The following is a 17,317-nucleotide window of genomic DNA, read 5'->3' as shown; positions in this document are numbered from 1 at the left end:
ATTAATATGTATTTAAAAAGTATTTTGCAGTGCTGCACAATACACAGGTGTATACAAATATACAGATTAAATATATATATCACCCAACATAGGTTGTAAGAGGACCTGCTCTAAATTTGAAAAGAAAGCCCAAAGACACAAGGTGTGAAGATGGCCAAGATCAGGAGCTAGCAAAATCAGAGATTTGGTATTGAGCACTGCACTTAGTATGTGGAATAATATGTATACTAAAGGAATGCTAGGCTACATAAAGCATCACCAAAGAAATGTGTGTGAGATAGGGAGAAAGTCAGTGTAGAATGATAGGGAATTCCAGAGAAGCTCTAACAAATTCTTGAGTGCGCGTATGCGAACAGGTAACTAGTGAGGTGTGAGGTGAGTAGATTAGTAGCTACAAGAGCATAAACAGTCTGGTGAGTACTTGAAGATGGGTTCAGAGATGTAGGGTAAGGGTAGAGCTGTAAACCACTTTCATTGTTAGAGACATTCTGGAAGAACAGGAAGCCAGTGTAGGGACTGGCAGGGGAAGAGCAGTTGGTGAGGTGTATGAACCTGGCAGCTGGATTTATTTATGTTCCAGCCACCACATTCTAGATATCAGAACAACATTTGTCACATAATTAAGGTGTGCAAGCTGCCACCAGGAACATACAGCCACTCAGTACAGGACAGGACAGGAGTGATGAAACTCTATATGGAGCACAATCACAGAACAAGATACACCTTGAGCACAACTCAACCCTTCAAACTAGCAGAAACAGAGGCACACAATAAATGACACAAGTTCGGATTCTGAGTTCTTAAACTTCTCATTCAGAATTAATCACCAGAGTTCCATAGATATTGAGGGCCGGTACAGTCAGTATTGAAAAACAAAGACAGAATTAGTTATATTTACCATTCCACTTTTGAAAATGTAAAGATTTGGGTAGCTGTTAATTCCTTGGCTTCTACAGAGCATTCTGTTATCACCGCAGTTTACTGCTCCTATTCGAAGGAGTCCATCCATTTCTTTGGCAAACTGTCGCCACTAGAAAAAAAAAAAAAAAAAGATTTATGACAATTCCATTTTACTGTGACTTATTTATACAAAATGTAATTCTAATAGACATTTAACATTTGCAATGGTTGTGTTATATAAAAATCTAATTGCAATTTAAACTATTTTATGTCCCTTAAAGGGGACCTGTCATACGAAAAAATCATTCCTAATCATGTAAATTGTACAAAATAAAGTTAACTACACTATATAAATTATTTACATGTTGTTCTGTTTAGTCTTGGAATTTACAATCACAGCACACAGGCAGGGGCCATTTTGTTGACACTGTTATTAAGGCAAGTTTTGCATAAACCCAATATCTTGTTTGGTCGGAATGGGGGACCTAATGCCCATGCACTGGCTACACAGTTAAAGGCAGAAAACAGGGAGGGGGATGAAAGTCGTGCAGTGACTACTAGAAGGTGAAAATAATTGACTGCCACACCCCTATGCCTGAGGCACAGAGGTGGGCCAGTCAAAATATGATTGACCGTTCAGATTTTTAAATAAATGAATAACAGGTATGGATGTCTTATTAAAAAAAGAATTTGGGTTTCATGTTTAATTTGCTAAGGACTTTTATTATCCAGCTTTTTATGTCTGGGTGGCAGGTCCACTTTAAAGCACTGCTGGTTTTGGATCCTGGAACAATGAATAATGCATGTTAATCAGGCTTTTGTTATGTTGTCTCAAGAGTATAAAAACACTGCTGTCAATAGCAATGTTATTTAAATAATTCTAAAACCAATGCAACTTTTAAATTAATGTATACAGTATGGGAAAGATGTCCTGCATTACATTTCCTTTGGGCTGAGTTCCCCTTTAAAAGGATCCTGTCATCGGAAAACATGTTTTTTTCAAAACGCATCAGTTAATAGTGCTACTCCAGCTGACTTCTGCACTGAAATCCATTTCTCAAAAGAGCAAACAAATTTTTTTATATTCAATTTTGAAATCTGACATGGGGCTAGACATTTTGTCAATTTCCCAGCTGCCACTGGCCATGTGACTTGTGGCTGCACTTTAGGGGAGAAATGCTTTCTGGCAGGCTGCTGTTTTTCCTTCTCAATGCAACTGAATGTGTCTCAGTGAGACATGGGTTTTTACTATTGAGTGTTATTCTTAGATCTACCAGGCAGCTGTTATCTTGTGTTAGGGAGCTGCTATCTGGTTACCTTCCCATTGTTCTTTTGTTTGGCTGCTGGGGGGAAAAAGGGAGGGGGTGATATCACTCCAACTTGCAGTACAGCAGTAAAGAGTGATTGAAGTTTATCCGAGCACAAGTCACATGACTTGGGGCAGCTGGGAAATGGACAATATATCTAGCCCCATGTCAGATTTCAAAATTGAATATAAAAAAATCGGTTTGCTCTTTTGAGAAATGGATTTCAGTGCAGAATTCTGCTGGAGCAGCACTATTAACTGATTAATTTTGAAACATTTTTTTCCCATGACAGTATCCCATTAATGTTTAAATTTTTTCTACCAAAACTGTTATTTTGAAAACTGTTGAGCAATACATTGGATAAACAAAGAAAGAATAAAATGTAGGCAATACAATTATAGACAGGAGGAAGGAGCAGAAACCACACCATTACTATCTAAACTTTTACTTAAAGGGGTGGTTCACCTTTAGGTTAACTTTTAGTATATTACAGAATAGCCAATTCTAAGCAACCTTTAAACTGGTCTTCATTTTTTTTTTAATTATTTGCCTTCTTCTGATTCTTTCCAGCTTTTAAATGGGGGTCACTGACCCAATCTAAAAAACAAATGCTCTTTATAGCTACAAATGTATTGTTATTGCTATTTTTTACAACTTATTTTTCTATTCAGACCCGCTCCGATTAATATTCCATTCTCTTACTCAAATCAATGAATGGTTGCTAGGGTAATTTAGACCCTAGCAACCAGATTGCTGACATTACAAAATGGAGAGCTTCTGAATAAAAAACTAAATAACACAAAAACCACAAATAATAAGATGAAAACCTATTGCAAATTATCTCAGAATATCAGTCTTTACATCATACTAAATGCTAATTTAAAAGGTGAACAACCACTTTAAGTGACAGGTTATTTAGCATTTTAGAAACTGGAGTTATAGCACCAATATTAACTTTCTGGTATTTACAGTATGAAAACAGAAGTCAAATCCTTCAGCCATGTCATTTACAAAAAATGAAATTCTGCCTGCCATCTCCAATTAACTTAAATGGCAAATGTCTACCAGTGTATGCTTTTTACTCCAAAATCCTTGTTAAGGTGTTTCCCATAAAAGCGAAAGGGAAGATACAAATTTGGGCTCTTCTCAGTTAGCTATAATATGCCGGCATAGAAAACGCTCCATGTGCCATTAAAGCTCCATGTGCCATTAACCTTAAACCTTTCCTTTTAAATATAAGTTCTGAATTTATTGCACGCAAAAATAAAATACATTATCCCAAAGAAGCTACAGAATAGTTGCTACAAGAGGGAACCATAAACAATGATTCTGCATAGGAATTAAAGAAGACAGATTTCCTACCGTTGGTGCCAGATCATGACAATGTGAACATCCAGGTGAATAGAAATTGATGAACCACAACTCTCCTGAATTGACTGCACCATCTAAAGGTTAAGAAAAATAAAGTTATAGTCAGCTTGATTATTGCTTCAAATTCCATGGGGAATACACAGCTTATTCACTACAGTAACAGATATGCAAAGTTTCCTTATGCTACAACTTTGTTTCATACAGCGCTACAAATATGTTGGCGCTATATAAACACATGTTAATAATAATGTTAATAATACAACAAGATTCACACAGAAAAGAGTGTTTTCTCTGGTATGAAGAAAATAAAGCATAATTAGCAGATATAAATAAACCTGCCTCCATGAGATAATGTATGTCAACAGATTTGCACATAAAATGGGACAACAAACTTTACATTACAAGGTTAAAACTTAAAATAGGATACCAATTCAAGGTCTGTTTGTATCTAGAAGTTTAATGAAAAGACTTATTTATAGGATGTTATATAGGCCCAAGAACTCAAGACTGAGTTGCCGTTATGACCTATAACCAACAAGAAATAAATAATTTAAACCACTGAGACAAAAGGTTGTTACTTACCAAACTCTCCTCTATCCAAAGTGATAATTTCCAGGTCATCATCATAAATACCTTAGAGAAAAGAATGAGGATTAAATAAGTGTTAGTACCAAGTTGAAACCTTAATCAAATCAAGGGTTATTCTTTTAATTACATTACTCTTGTCCCCAGAACCGATATCCCATATGGATGGCCCCCATGTTCTTTGCCCCTTGTGGGGAACCAGAAGTGTTTGTTGACAAAGTCAAGTCACAGTAGCAAATAAATCTGTGATTTAGCGGACCTAGAGATTCACTAGGAATGCTTTGACCACAAGAGTAACTATTACACTACGCTGTTTTTCATGTAGAGGATGACAGAGTTTGAGTGGCACTTGACAGTGTACTAAATTTCCTGGAGTTTTCCTAAGGCCTTGTACAAATTGAGCAGAGTCCACGATCTCCAGCCCTGCAATTCAGAGAACCTGACACACTAAGCCTTTGGCAAATAGTTATTGCCACCAGTGTATTACTGTCTGGCTTCTGACTTAATCAGTGGTAAGCTAAATAATTATTTTGAAAGAATATTGGCAAATAAGTGGCACAAATATGGGTATGGGCTCAACAGCAAACCCAGAACAATATAGTAAATGACTATCCACATGAGGCACACATGGCTTCCCCTGTACAGATTGATCGGATTTGTCTTTAATATACAGTAGACACCTGTATGTCTAGGTTTTACAGAGATGTATTTTCATTATACATGCACCTAGTTTGTCTTCAATGACAGCAAAGCACACCCTGTAAATTACAACACCCATTTTGCCCTATTTATATACAGAGATATCTATATCTATATATATAATAGCAGGGTGTTAAAAAAGTGAATAAAGCTCAAAATCCTTATAGCTTTTTTTTCCCATACACAAATGCATTGGGAACACTGCACATTCTATTCCAAATCAAAACATGAAGAAACAACATATCAAATTTGTGTTATTTCTTTACAAAACGTGAAGAAAAGGGAATATAAGGCTGTTCAAAAAAATAGCAGTGTCTGCATTCTACTTTACAAACTCACACATTCACTGCATAAACCGAAAAATGTTCAATATTTTGCTTTTCTTTGAATCACTGAACTAATATTTAGTTGTATAATCAGTGTTTCTGAGAACTGCTGCACATCTGTGTTGCATGGAGTCGACCAACTTTTGGCACATGTTACATTCCACAATTCTTCTGCATTTCTTGGATTTGCCTCAGAAACAGCATTTTGATGTCCCCCCATGAATTTTCTATTGAATTACAGTCCAGGGATTGGGCTGGCCACTCCATAATGTTAATCCTGTTGGTCTGGAACCAAGATGTTGTTCATTTAGTGGTGTGTTTGGGGTAGTGATCTTGTCAGCATAAGCCAAAATGACCTCTTCAAGTATTTTGATATGTTGAAACAGATCCATGAACCCTGGTATGTGATAAATAGGCCCAACAGCATAGTATAGAAACATCCCCATATCATGATGCTTGCGCCAACATGCTTCACATTGTACTGTGACTTGAATTCAGTGTTTGGGGGTCGTCTGACAAACTGTGGCCTTTAGACCCAAAAAGAACACACAATCTTGCTTTCGTCAGTCCACAAAATATTGTGTCATTTCTCTTTATGTCCGTTTTCAGTTTGTAACCTCTTCAGCACATCTTTTTTTCAACAATGGGAATTTGTGGGTGCTTTTTGCCGATCGCTTGGCTTCACACAGAAGTCTTCTAATCGTAACAGATTACTGGAGCTAATCATTGGCTGAGTCTTTGCCATTTTGGCTATTCTATCCATTCCAAGTATAGCTTTCCCTTTTTCCCCACATCTTTCAGGTTTTGGTTGTCATTTGAAAGCATTTGAGATCAATTTAGCTGAGCAGCCTATCATTTTCTGCACTTATTTATATGTTTTACCCTCTCCAATCAACTTTTTAATCAAAGTACACAGTTCTTTGGAACAATGTCTTGAACGACTCATTTTACTCCGATTTTCAGAGAGAAATGCACTATAACCCGCATGCACAACATTTGCTGCCTTCCGTCCTTAAATAAGGGCCGTAATTCACACCTGTTTTTTTACCGAAATGAATGACCTCACTAAGTGAACTCCACACTGCTATTATTTTGAACAAATCTTAATTAATGTTTCAATTACACAGAATCAGCAGCATGACTGTTTTCTGTTACTCTACTACACCTACTCATAAATTATTTGCCATGTAGAAATATATTTTTTCCCAAAAACAGTGATTGGTTAGTAGTGTCGGACTGCTATTATTGTGAACACAACTGTAAAAATAAAATTTACCACTTGATTTGCTGTCATAAACTGGTAGGTATAACAGTCAAAAACCAAAGAAGTCTTAGAGGTTCTTATAGCAAACCAAACCACACAAGTGACAAGAACTGTAGCGGGATAAATGTAACATACAGAGACAAAACGTCAATAAAACACATTTATTATAGACCTGTATCATTTATGCTTAAAGGGGTTGTTAAGCTTCCAGACACTTTTTCAGTTGAGTTGTTTTCAGATTGTTCATCATAAACAAAGACTTTTGTCAATTGCTTTCCATTTTTTATAGTTTTTTCCAAAATTGAAGTTTAATGTTTTTGTCTCTGGTGTCTCAGTCTGGCAGCTCAGTAATTCAGAAGCAGTTTCTGGACTGTTATTGGATACATTTAGTGGCTACATGAGTTGATACAGTATTTGTAGAATTTCGCAACTATTGTATCAATTTTAACAGCTGCCTTTAATGAAACTCAGGGATTCAGCTCAGCAGGGACAAAGATAAAAAATGTATCAACTAAATGTATCAATTTAGAACAGTTAATGCGTCAGCGACCCCCCCCCCTTCCCAGAGCTGGTTTAGAAGGTGAAAAATGAAATTTTACACTCCAGTATTAGAGAAACGATCACAAAAAAAAAATAGAAAGTAATTGCAAAAAGTCTTTATTTCTTGTGAACTATCTGAAACCAACGGAACTGAAAAAAAAAAGTTTGAAGGTGAACCACGCCTTTAAATCCAAATACGTTTTAGCTTTTTCCTGATTCACAATCCATGTGAATAGAAAAACAGGTTACAATGCTCTCTTTTTGCAAAGAGAGTCTTCCTCTGAAGGAACATAAAGCATTACATTGTGCTAAATTCTGGAGCAGCAGCAAACTGTTTTTAAATCCCCTGATTGAATTCCAGCAGGGACTCCTAATATTACAAATGGTTGCTGTTCTGCACTCTTGGAGTTCATTAAATGCAAATGTTCTATGCAAGAAGAATGAACCTGGTCCCACAATGAGATGCCTATTGAAGTGGAACAAGCAATCAAACTCAGCAACAATGACCTGAAAGGTAAAGTGACAGTCACATCCTGCTTGGTCGGGTACGTGACCGCTTTCGAAGAACAGGTAAAGTACAGGGAAACTGCTCACCTGTGCAGCAGAACATTATTGTATATTGTGTATAGTTTAATATAATACAAAAAAGGCATACAAAACCTGTAAGCATTCAAGAACTCATGCTGAAACCACATAGCAGTGGCTGTCAGACCTTTTTTAGTTCAAGTTCACCTTGGTCAGAGCCCGTCTTAGCTCATATCAAGGTCACATAAAACAGTCAGTTAGTCTCAATATCTAGAACAACAAATAGAATTTCATCCAAAATCTCAGAATTATTGACCTTTACACTTGGAAAGAGACACTCTCCTCAAAATCACACCATAACTAGCTGAGCCTCCTGCCAAATTTCAATTCCTACCCCAGGGCGCCCAGTCCCACATTTTGCCTGAAGGTGTCCCCCCCCTTGGGGAGAGGAGGGTTACTAGTATAGAGAGTGCAGTTGAACTCTTAAAATACTACACTAAAGGCAGTGAAACAATCTAAAAATAATTTTTTATATAAAAAAATTGACAGGCCTAAATAATGTCACCCCCCATCCCCTGGGTGTTTGCTCTAGATTAGTAAAACTCTGTCTGAGCATTTACTATTTTACAGAGTTGCTACTTGCATGGAATGATCCTTAAACACTACATGGCAGAATAAGCAGAGAGAAAATCCTACCCAGCATTCTTGAATCAAATTAAGTACATTTGCTTACTGTCTTCCTGCAGTGATAACATATTCTGTAGTGCTTTACAGAGATTATATAGCATTTGCAGGTCACTTTATCAGTGGAACATTTGCTTTAAGGGCTGTATCACATATCCACACTATGATTCATTTTATTAGGAACCAGTTAACATTCCTGTATGTTTAAGTAGTGTGGAAAGAAATCAAAGCAATAAAGCATGTGCAGCAAATACAAGTATTTAGTGGCTGCAAAGCAACAGGACTAGTCACTGTGGCATTATCAACCATTGTGTTTTAGCAGCTACAAGTATGCATTGCTTGCAAGAGACTCAAAAATATAATGTATGCTCTACTTAATGAATTAAATACTTGTTAATTATTTATGTACATACCAAAATCATAGCGATAGTAACTCCAGCTCTGATATCCTCCTCCTTGATTTTGTTCATCCAGGCCCTTTTCCCCATATTTATCATACTTCTTTCGGAGATCTTCGTCTTTGAGAACTTCATATGCTCGGTTTATTTTTAAAAACTTATTATGTGCGTCTGGATCCTTTGGTAGCAAAAGTGATAGTTAGATGCATTTCTGGGTTCTCTAAACTGTCTTTATACAGAGCAAAGTTATCAAGCAATCTGATCATTCTCAACTGTTGGGAATTTAAATTGCACCCTTTAAACTGTGTGTAAAGGAATCTTAATTTTACTATTTTAGTTGGTGAAGTTTCCCCTAACTTAAGGAACTGACACCCACAGTTCTAATCACAGAAAAGCATTGTCAGTTAACTTCAGGCCTTTGCCAGCGAATGCTTGGTATATTTGCACCATAGACTAAAGTCAAATAGGCAAAAAACCTCCATATTTTTGGCATCTCATAGATATCGCTCATATATTGAAAGTGCAGTTCACCTTTAAATTAAATTTTAGTATGATGCAGACTGTAATATTCGGAGACCATTTGCAATATGTTTTCTTTTTTAACATGATTTCACTTTTAAATCATCAGCTTTTCTGTTTGGCATTTCAGCAGCTATTTGATTGCTAAGGTCCAGTGTACCCTAGCAACCAGGCAGTGATTTGAATAAGGGACTGAAAGATAAGAGGTATATTCATTTTTGAATATTAGTGGACATTCAACAATAACATGTTGTTATTGTCAGAATATATATTGCCCCAGGTGAGCTCCAAGTTTTAGAGATACATTAGAACCACTGAGGCCTGAGCCTGTCTGCTGAGGTTAGCTGATCAATCATATTTTTAGCTGCAATCAGCAACAACCCATTGCAATGTCTTTTCAAGTAGCCAAGCAATGATAGTATACATTCTGCTTTAGTCATTTAGCTATGATAATATGGAAATTATTAGCATGGCTGGCAGTGCACAATCCCATGCTGAATATATGTTTTTTTATTAGAACCCAAGTTCAGATTAAATAATGTTTTTCCATTGTTGAGCTTTACATAATCAGGAAGAGTAGATGCAGGAAAATAAATTTGCCTCCACCAGATTGCTGTACAAGTGTTAGATGCTGATGAAATGCTGTGGATCACCTAAGTAGGGATGCACCGAATCCACTATTTTGGATTCGGCTAAAGCCCCAAATCCTCCACGAAAGATTTGGCCGAATACCGAATTTACATATGCAAATTAGGGGTGGGAAGGGGAAACCGTTTTTTTACTTCCTTATTTTGTGACAAAAAGTCACATGATTTCCCTCCCTGCCCCTAATTTGCATATACTAATTAGGATTCAGATTCGGTTCAGTCGGGCAGATGGATTCTGCCGAACCCGAATCCTGCTGAAAAAGGCTGAATCCTGGCCGAATCCTGAACCAAATCCTGGATTTGGTGCATCGATACACATAAGCAAGCTTTTGAATTACCTTAAAGGAATTGTTCAGTGTAAAAATAAAAACTGCAAAACCAAATTGACTGAACAGTTATGTGCCATGTGATTAAAGTCGCTGATTAACTCACAGTTAGAGAGCTGAAAAAAAAGGAAGTAGTGTTCTGGCTATTATGTTACACATCAAGTCACTCCAGCCTTTATACATTAAATTATTGGCTAACTAACTATATTAGATTTTTTTTATTTTACCAAGTTTTTATTTTTACACTGAATGTAAAAAAGAAGGCCTATGACTATCAACAAATTGTACCATCTTAAGCAAAATTCAATGTGAGCTGCTCTGTGCTGTGAGGGTATAAAGACCCCTTACAATACATATAATAAGCCATATAAACAAAACATATATTACCTTATTTTTATCAGGATGTAATTTTAGAGCCAACTTCTTAAAGGCCTGTCTTATTTCTCTGTTGGTTGCTGCTTTTGATACGCCGAGTAAATCATAGTAGTCATCATCACAGTAAACAAGTGCAGCCAGAGATATCAGGATCAAATACAAAATGGTCCTTTTTAATACGCTACTGCTGCTGGTTGCGGTGTTGAGTGAGTGTTCCATGATTTGTTCAAGCAGATCCCAGGAATTTCAAACAAAATGTGTAGAGGATGTTCGCAATCAGATAAAGAGCATTGTTTCTGTTGGTAGCATTAAACTTCCTTGTACAGTAATCTGTAAATTGAGTGGAAAAAAAATTATTATAACAGTGAATACATTTCTACATTCCAACAAGAAATGAAGCTAGTCATACAACTTTTTGTATCCATGAATCACATAAAAATGACTGGCCCTCATTTGGAGAGGTAGCTAAACAAGTGCATCTTTGACTAAGCTGCCTTACAAAATAATACCGGAGACACATTAGACTATTAGAAAATTGCAAAAATGTTTTGTTTTTAAGTATCTAAAGCTCAGTAACCAGTTTGCAATTTCAGTGGACTGGTTGCTAGGGTTCCAATTACCCTAGCAATTGATTGAATAAGAGACTGGAATATGAATAGGAGAGGGCCTGAATAGAAAGAGGAGTAATAAAAAAAATAACAATAAAAATACATATGTAGCCTTATAGAGCATGTGCTTTTTAGATGGGGTCAGTAAACCCCATTTGAAAGCTAGAAAGAGTCAGAAGAAGAAGATGAATCATTAAAAAAAAAAAGAACTATAGAAAATAAATAATGAAGACCAATTCAAAAGTTGCTTAGAATTGGCCATATTGGTATATCCTTTTTAAACTTACTGCCTTTTCTGAAAGTAAATTAAGCCCAGGAGGCACTTGTACTAGACATTCCATCATTTTGCCACATGGAGGGAATAACATTATATGTGAGACTGATATTAAAGGAGAATTCAAACCCCCAACTAATAAAAACCCCTACCCCTCTACCTTCCATGTCAAGATGTTTCTAATGTGATAGAAATGTAAGAACTTGGAGTGCCAATATAGATTTATGTAGTGTTGATGAATAATACCCGAGGCTTGTATCTGCAGGGCGAACCCTTGCAAAAGTTTTTACTGCGGTGGTGCAACGTTTCAGGGCTCCGCCCCTTTGTCAAGCATGCTTGACAAAGGGGCGGAGCCCTGAAACGTTGCACCACCGCAGTAAAAACTTTTGCAAGGGTTCGCCCTGCAGATACAAGCCTCGTGTGCCAGTGTGTTCTTTTCTTGTACCAGTTACCGGGAGGTTACCGTATCCTCCATCCATTGAGCACCGAGCTAATCTTTATAGCTGCACAACGGGTGTGCGAGAGTCTACTTCACTTCAGATGAATAATACCCACCACTTTGTATCAGATCATACAGAGTGCACTACTAATAGCACATAAAAGCTTAAGAAGCCACTGGCAAAATCAATAAATGTAGTATTTTTTTTTTAACAAGACCCATTTTGCAAAATGTACACATCCATCCATCTGTATCGTGTATTAAAGGGGACAATTGGTGCGAAAAACTAGAATGTACCAGTGCATTACCCTTTTTTAAATATAGAATAATTGCGCTTTAAAGTGTAGTGTTTCAGGCCAATTTATTGAATATTTCTGCAAAAACCCTAATAATTCCTCCCGTCTCTTCCACTTCCTGTTCCCTGAATTGTCTGGCTGTGCAGGGGAGCCGGTGGTACTCAGCTCACTGGACTGCAGGATAGGAACTAATCAGCAGCTAGAAGGACCTGATAGGGAACTGAAGCCTGTCTTCGCTTGTGTGATTGCGGGGCTGTGATTAGCTGACTCACGCTTACTGTGCTTCTGGCAGGGACCAATAGGACATGCCTACCCCTCATTTGAAACTCAGACAGGGACCAGAGAACATCTACAGGGAGCTCAAATAAAGGGGCCATTTTTGAAGAAAATATACATTTTCAGCCAAAAGTAAAACCAGCACCATGTGTTATACTATTATTGACTTCAAAATAAGGGCTTTAAAATTTTCCAAACAATTGTATCAAACCAGTGGACCACACAATTTGTTAAATAGAACATCACACATGCCAACTAAATTCTGTACAATGATTTGGCCAAACGAGTTGATGGCCAAATCACGATCACTGTGTCTAAAGGCAGAACAACAGGCAAACAAGAAAAGGCTGGTCATTTGCATTTCTGCGTTGACTGAGGACCTCACCCCCCACCCCATCATGCGTTGAAATAGGAATACAACGGCCAACAGCATTTTCCACCCTTTGATGTAAATGAACCAGATTTGGATTGTTCAAAAAAAGTGGCTTAACTCGATGTTACTGGGCCCCACTGCAAATTTAATTTAGGACCTGGAAAACATTTGTAGGTTGGCCTTTTTTACTACAGCATATTAAAAATTGCTCATTATTGAGGGCCAGAACTCATTTCAGGGCCTATCACACAGCCAGCCTGTCCTACCCATGCACATTATGTCTATGGCACACTGCACTTCCATCAAACAAGTGACCTGATCTTCTGTGTATTAAAACAGAATTCCAACGAGAAGCAGCTGCCCATGAATGAAGTAAGAGGCATCAAGACCCCCCCCCCTTGTATAGACATTCATAGTAATTTTGTCTTAAATCATATAATGCTTACGAGTAAATGCAGAAATTATGTAGTGCCACCATCTACTAATCTGAACTAGGTAAAAAAAAAAGAACAACCAACAATTTAACTGTCTAAGACTGCACAAAAGTTATATAAACTTGAGTACAAATGTATCAAATAGCTGAATATATAAATGGATTGTACTAGCAGTCATATTAAAATAGGATCTTTGAGGTCTATATAAATCCCCTGGAATATTTGTCACCTGCAAGACATCTTGAAACACTTTCATTGCAACTATTTCACCTACATCATTACGCTCGCTTTAACAAATCTGCACCAATGTCAGTAGATTATGGCCAGTATACCACTGGAAGAAGAAAAGGACATGCAAAATAGGCATGCAAAATGCTGAGCCGAAATGTACACAGAGCAATCTAGCTTATCAGCATGTATATGTGTGCACAAGTGATTCCTACTTCCTAAAACCAAAAGCAAAGCCAAGTCTAGAATAGAGACTGCAAGGGAGTGTATTTTCAGTGAGACTGGTCCTATTTAACAACACGCAATAAAGTTAGAGGTTCACAAAGAGAAAAGGGCAGGTCTGAATTGGGAATTAAAATAGGCTCTGGCATTTCAAGTACACAGAGGCCCAAAAATCCCTTCCAGGCCCAATAAACAGGGACTCTCAATAGCATCAAACAGCAGCCCCTCTGGCATTTGTCAGAATCCACAGACTGCCAGGCTGGGCCTTTCAAATAAGTAAAAATTATAGTGTTCCTACCACTTTCTGTACAAAGTTTCTGTAGCAACCCCTTATATATAACTAATAGATTCAGTGTTGGACTGGGATGCCTTGGGCTGACCAGAAAGCCGTTGGCCACAGGCCCACTCTCCAAGCTATTTTCCCTTCTTTGTCTTTCACTTTCTTTATTCTTTTAATCACTTTTCTTCAAATATTATCATCAGTATCTCCCTCCATTTCTTCTCTTTATTCTTATATAGAAATGGGGCAATTGCTGTTGTAAAGGCATACAAGGCAAAGAGTTGGGTGAGCAAAAGGACCACTGACGCCTTGGCCCACCAGGAATTTTCCTGGAATCCTGGTCGGCCAGTCCGACGCTGAATAGATTTACACCCTTTATATAGGAGTACCTGAAAGTGAATTCACTGATCTCTCTGCAAATTGTAACTCAAAAGGTACACACGGTGGTGGTGGTGGTGGTGTGTGTATAAAGTTCCTGACCCCCCATGACGCTGTGAGATCCTTTCTCTCGTGGGTGTGGGTTACGCTAATGTAAGGCACAGGGAGGACCGGCTTTTTTTTTTTAGGGCTGGTTCAAGAGAAGTTACTCTATATATCTGTATAACAACGGCAGGACAATTTGTACAGGTATAGGATCCCTTATCCGGAAACCCAATATACAGAAAACATGGCTGTCTCCCATAGATTCCATTTTATCCAAATTTTTAAAAATGGTTTTCTTTTTCTCTGTAATAATAAAATAGTAGCTTGTACTTGATCCCAACAAAGATATAATTAATCCTTAATGTTTAAATGAGTTTCTAGTAAAGAAGATGCAAATTACGGCAAGATCCGTTATCCGGAAAACCCCAGGTCCCGAACATTCTGGATAACAGGTCCCATATAGAAGCAAGAGTGAAATGATAGGGAGGAACCCTCAACCAATGCAAGAAACATGGTCCCCTAAGGATTTATACAGAAAATATCAACTAATTGAGCAAGCTGAAGGAGAGACAAGGCATTCAAGTGGATAAAGTTACAGTACATTTCAGTACAGCTGAGCTTCTCACCGACTAAGCTTCACTCTTAACCTCAGTTCTCTCCCTATTCCTATATGGTGACTATGGAACAAGAACGTACCTATAATACATATTTCCAACTAAGAGAAGCTTATATTAAGTAACTTGTGGCTCAAACTAACTCCATGTAAGATGATCGCGCAGCAGTTTGAGATGACTTAGTCCCTCAGCCCATTAGCCCTGTAACTCTATCCCCCAGAGGATGTCACACTGAGGCTCCACCAGGGAGCGGAAGCAGCAGCAAAGCGACCCAGGACAGGCATAAAGGAATGAGGCAGCGACACACAGGAAGAGCTCTTACCTACACACACTCAGCAACCGGCAAACCAGCGTGGAACAAACCGGAACTACCTTAAACACCTCTGGATGACGAGGAGCGATTAGATACACGCCCTCTCCTGCATCGAGATGACTGTCTTGGCAAAGGTCTCTGGGAGATGAGGCGGGGCCTCCTGTCTTGGCACTTCGGGATTGGCTGCCGATGACTTTCGCTGACGAAGTCGCATAAACATTCCGGAGCTGATTGTACTTGGCTAGTTATAGACAGCGTCAGGCCCTCCCATTCACGGGGGTTTCCTCGGGGCCGGGTCGCTCCAGTGAATTGTGCCTGACGTGGCTCAGCAGGATGTGCCAATGGGAAGGATCCGGGAGGTGGGGCAGGCAAATAGTTGCACAGGGCAAGAATGGCGCTCGTTTGTCTTGTCGCTGTTGCCGGTTCCTGGGGGAGGGAGTGCAACAATGCTAAAGGGAATATGTACATCCCTCATAGTAAGAGTCACAATAGCGTTAACATGGGGGGTTTAACCCATTGGCTTGTCCAGCAGGAGGCGAACACGAGTGGTTAAACCTTCTGTAAACGGCAGTGCGAGCCACAGGAGGCCCCTCCCCCATCCAGTGTTCGTGACGAACTATTCTCAGCTGAGTGGAGAGTCATTGGTAAAACATGAAGGGGAGAGGGAGCAGGACTGAGAGTCACAGGGCAAGCTGCAGGCAGTCAAGGGAAGAGAAGGAGGCAGATAGAGGTGCATACCTAGGGTTGCCACTGAAGCCCTTTAGGGTCAGGACACGCTCAGATTCGAGGAGATTAGTCCCCTGGCGAGCAATCTACTCTTCTTCAGGGCAACTGAGGAACTGCCTCCCACAGGCTAGAATGTAAATCGCCAGCAGGATAGCACTCGGAGCAATTCGTTCACCGACAAGGCAACTTTTGGCGACTTCGAAAAACAAATTGCTCCCGCTTACATTTTAGCCGCGGGAAGGCAGTTGAGGGAGAATAGTCGCCCCTGAAGACGAGGAGATTTGTCGCCTGGCGACTAATTACCCCAAATCTGCCTGTGTGCCCTGACCCTTAAAACCGAACACATGGAATCCACAGCCTGCATGGCTAATTAGCAATTCATTTAAATCAGTACTGTCCAACTTCTGTGGTACAGAGGGCCGACATTTTTCCTGCCTACATAGTGGACGGCCAATAATGGAAGCCAGTGTTGACACTCCCTGTTTTTAAACCACACCCATGTTACCACAAGATCATGTCCACATTATTGTGGTAGCACACCAAAAAAAACAAATGGTTGGTGCTCTCTGCAGGGACATCAGAGGGATATCAAAAAGTTGTCATTAAGACATACCCTTAAATCTATATGCCTCCTCATTGGATAACACAGAACCCCCAGCACATGATTAAACACCCTAGGGGCCCCTAACAATAATTTATTTTCTAATGCTAACAAACCCCCAGAACAACGACCAGGTTTATGTACCAGAGCAGGGCACACACGGAGCAAATGGAAGGCAGAATAGAGCAAGAGACAGGGAAACCTATCAGGACCAGTCTAATATGTACTACATACAGTGATACAGTGATGGTGCCCCATTAGCATTTTGTATGAACAGGTGAACAAGTGGGCAGTTTCAGTCTGGGTCTCCGGTGTGAACAGTACAGGGTTTTAGGATGTGAACAATAGAGGTGTTACAAGTGTGAACAATACGGGGTATTAGTCTGGATTTGAGGTTTAAAACAATGCTGGGGCCAGTTAATCTCTACTGATAGCATTTAATGCTTACACATGGTAAGCAAACACAGCAGGTAGGTTGGGGGGGGCACACAAGGTGGGTTCCGGCCCGCAGGCCGCCAGTTGGACAGCCCTGATTTAGATGCACGATGCATGGCTGCACATAAATAAGTTCAGTCTGCAGCATGCAGCAAAATGAATTGCTAATTAGCCATGCAGGCTTTGGAATCCATTTGTGTTTGATTTTAAAGGGGTGAGGTGGCAACCTTATGTGTACCCCAAACGGAGGGAGTCAGCAGGCAGGAGAAGCAGCACCAGTACAGATGGGGAGATAAGACCGGCAGCTAA

At 39.1% G+C, this 17,317-nt stretch overlaps 1 protein-coding gene across 2 annotated transcripts in view; it reads right to left on the bottom strand.

Moving 5' to 3' along the window:
* dnajc10.S (DnaJ heat shock protein family (Hsp40) member C10 S homeolog) overlaps positions 1-15,284 on the bottom strand; it is a 37,011-nt gene extending 21,727 nt beyond the window's left edge. The window contains 7 exon segments of one of the 2 annotated variants that reach the window (NM_001091464.1): positions 899-1,030; positions 3,570-3,652; positions 4,161-4,211; positions 8,615-8,777; positions 10,479-10,685; positions 10,687-10,796; positions 15,256-15,284. In NM_001091464.1, the coding sequence (NP_001084933.1) occupies positions 899-1,030; positions 3,570-3,652; positions 4,161-4,211; positions 8,615-8,777; positions 10,479-10,685 (636 nt within the window). In that variant the 5' untranslated portion in view covers positions 10,687-10,796; positions 15,256-15,284. 2 annotated transcript variants of the gene reach the window in all.
* Positions 15,285-17,317: the final 2,033 nt, after the last annotated feature.

The sequence above is a fragment of the Xenopus laevis genome, chromosome 9_10S (assembly GCF_017654675.1).
Source record: "Xenopus laevis strain J_2021 chromosome 9_10S, Xenopus_laevis_v10.1, whole genome shotgun sequence".
Lineage (NCBI taxonomy): Eukaryota > Metazoa > Chordata > Amphibia > Anura > Pipidae > Xenopus > Xenopus laevis.
The sequence above is the reverse complement of the archived record's forward strand: the minus strand, read 5'-3'. Positions and strand labels throughout refer to the sequence as shown.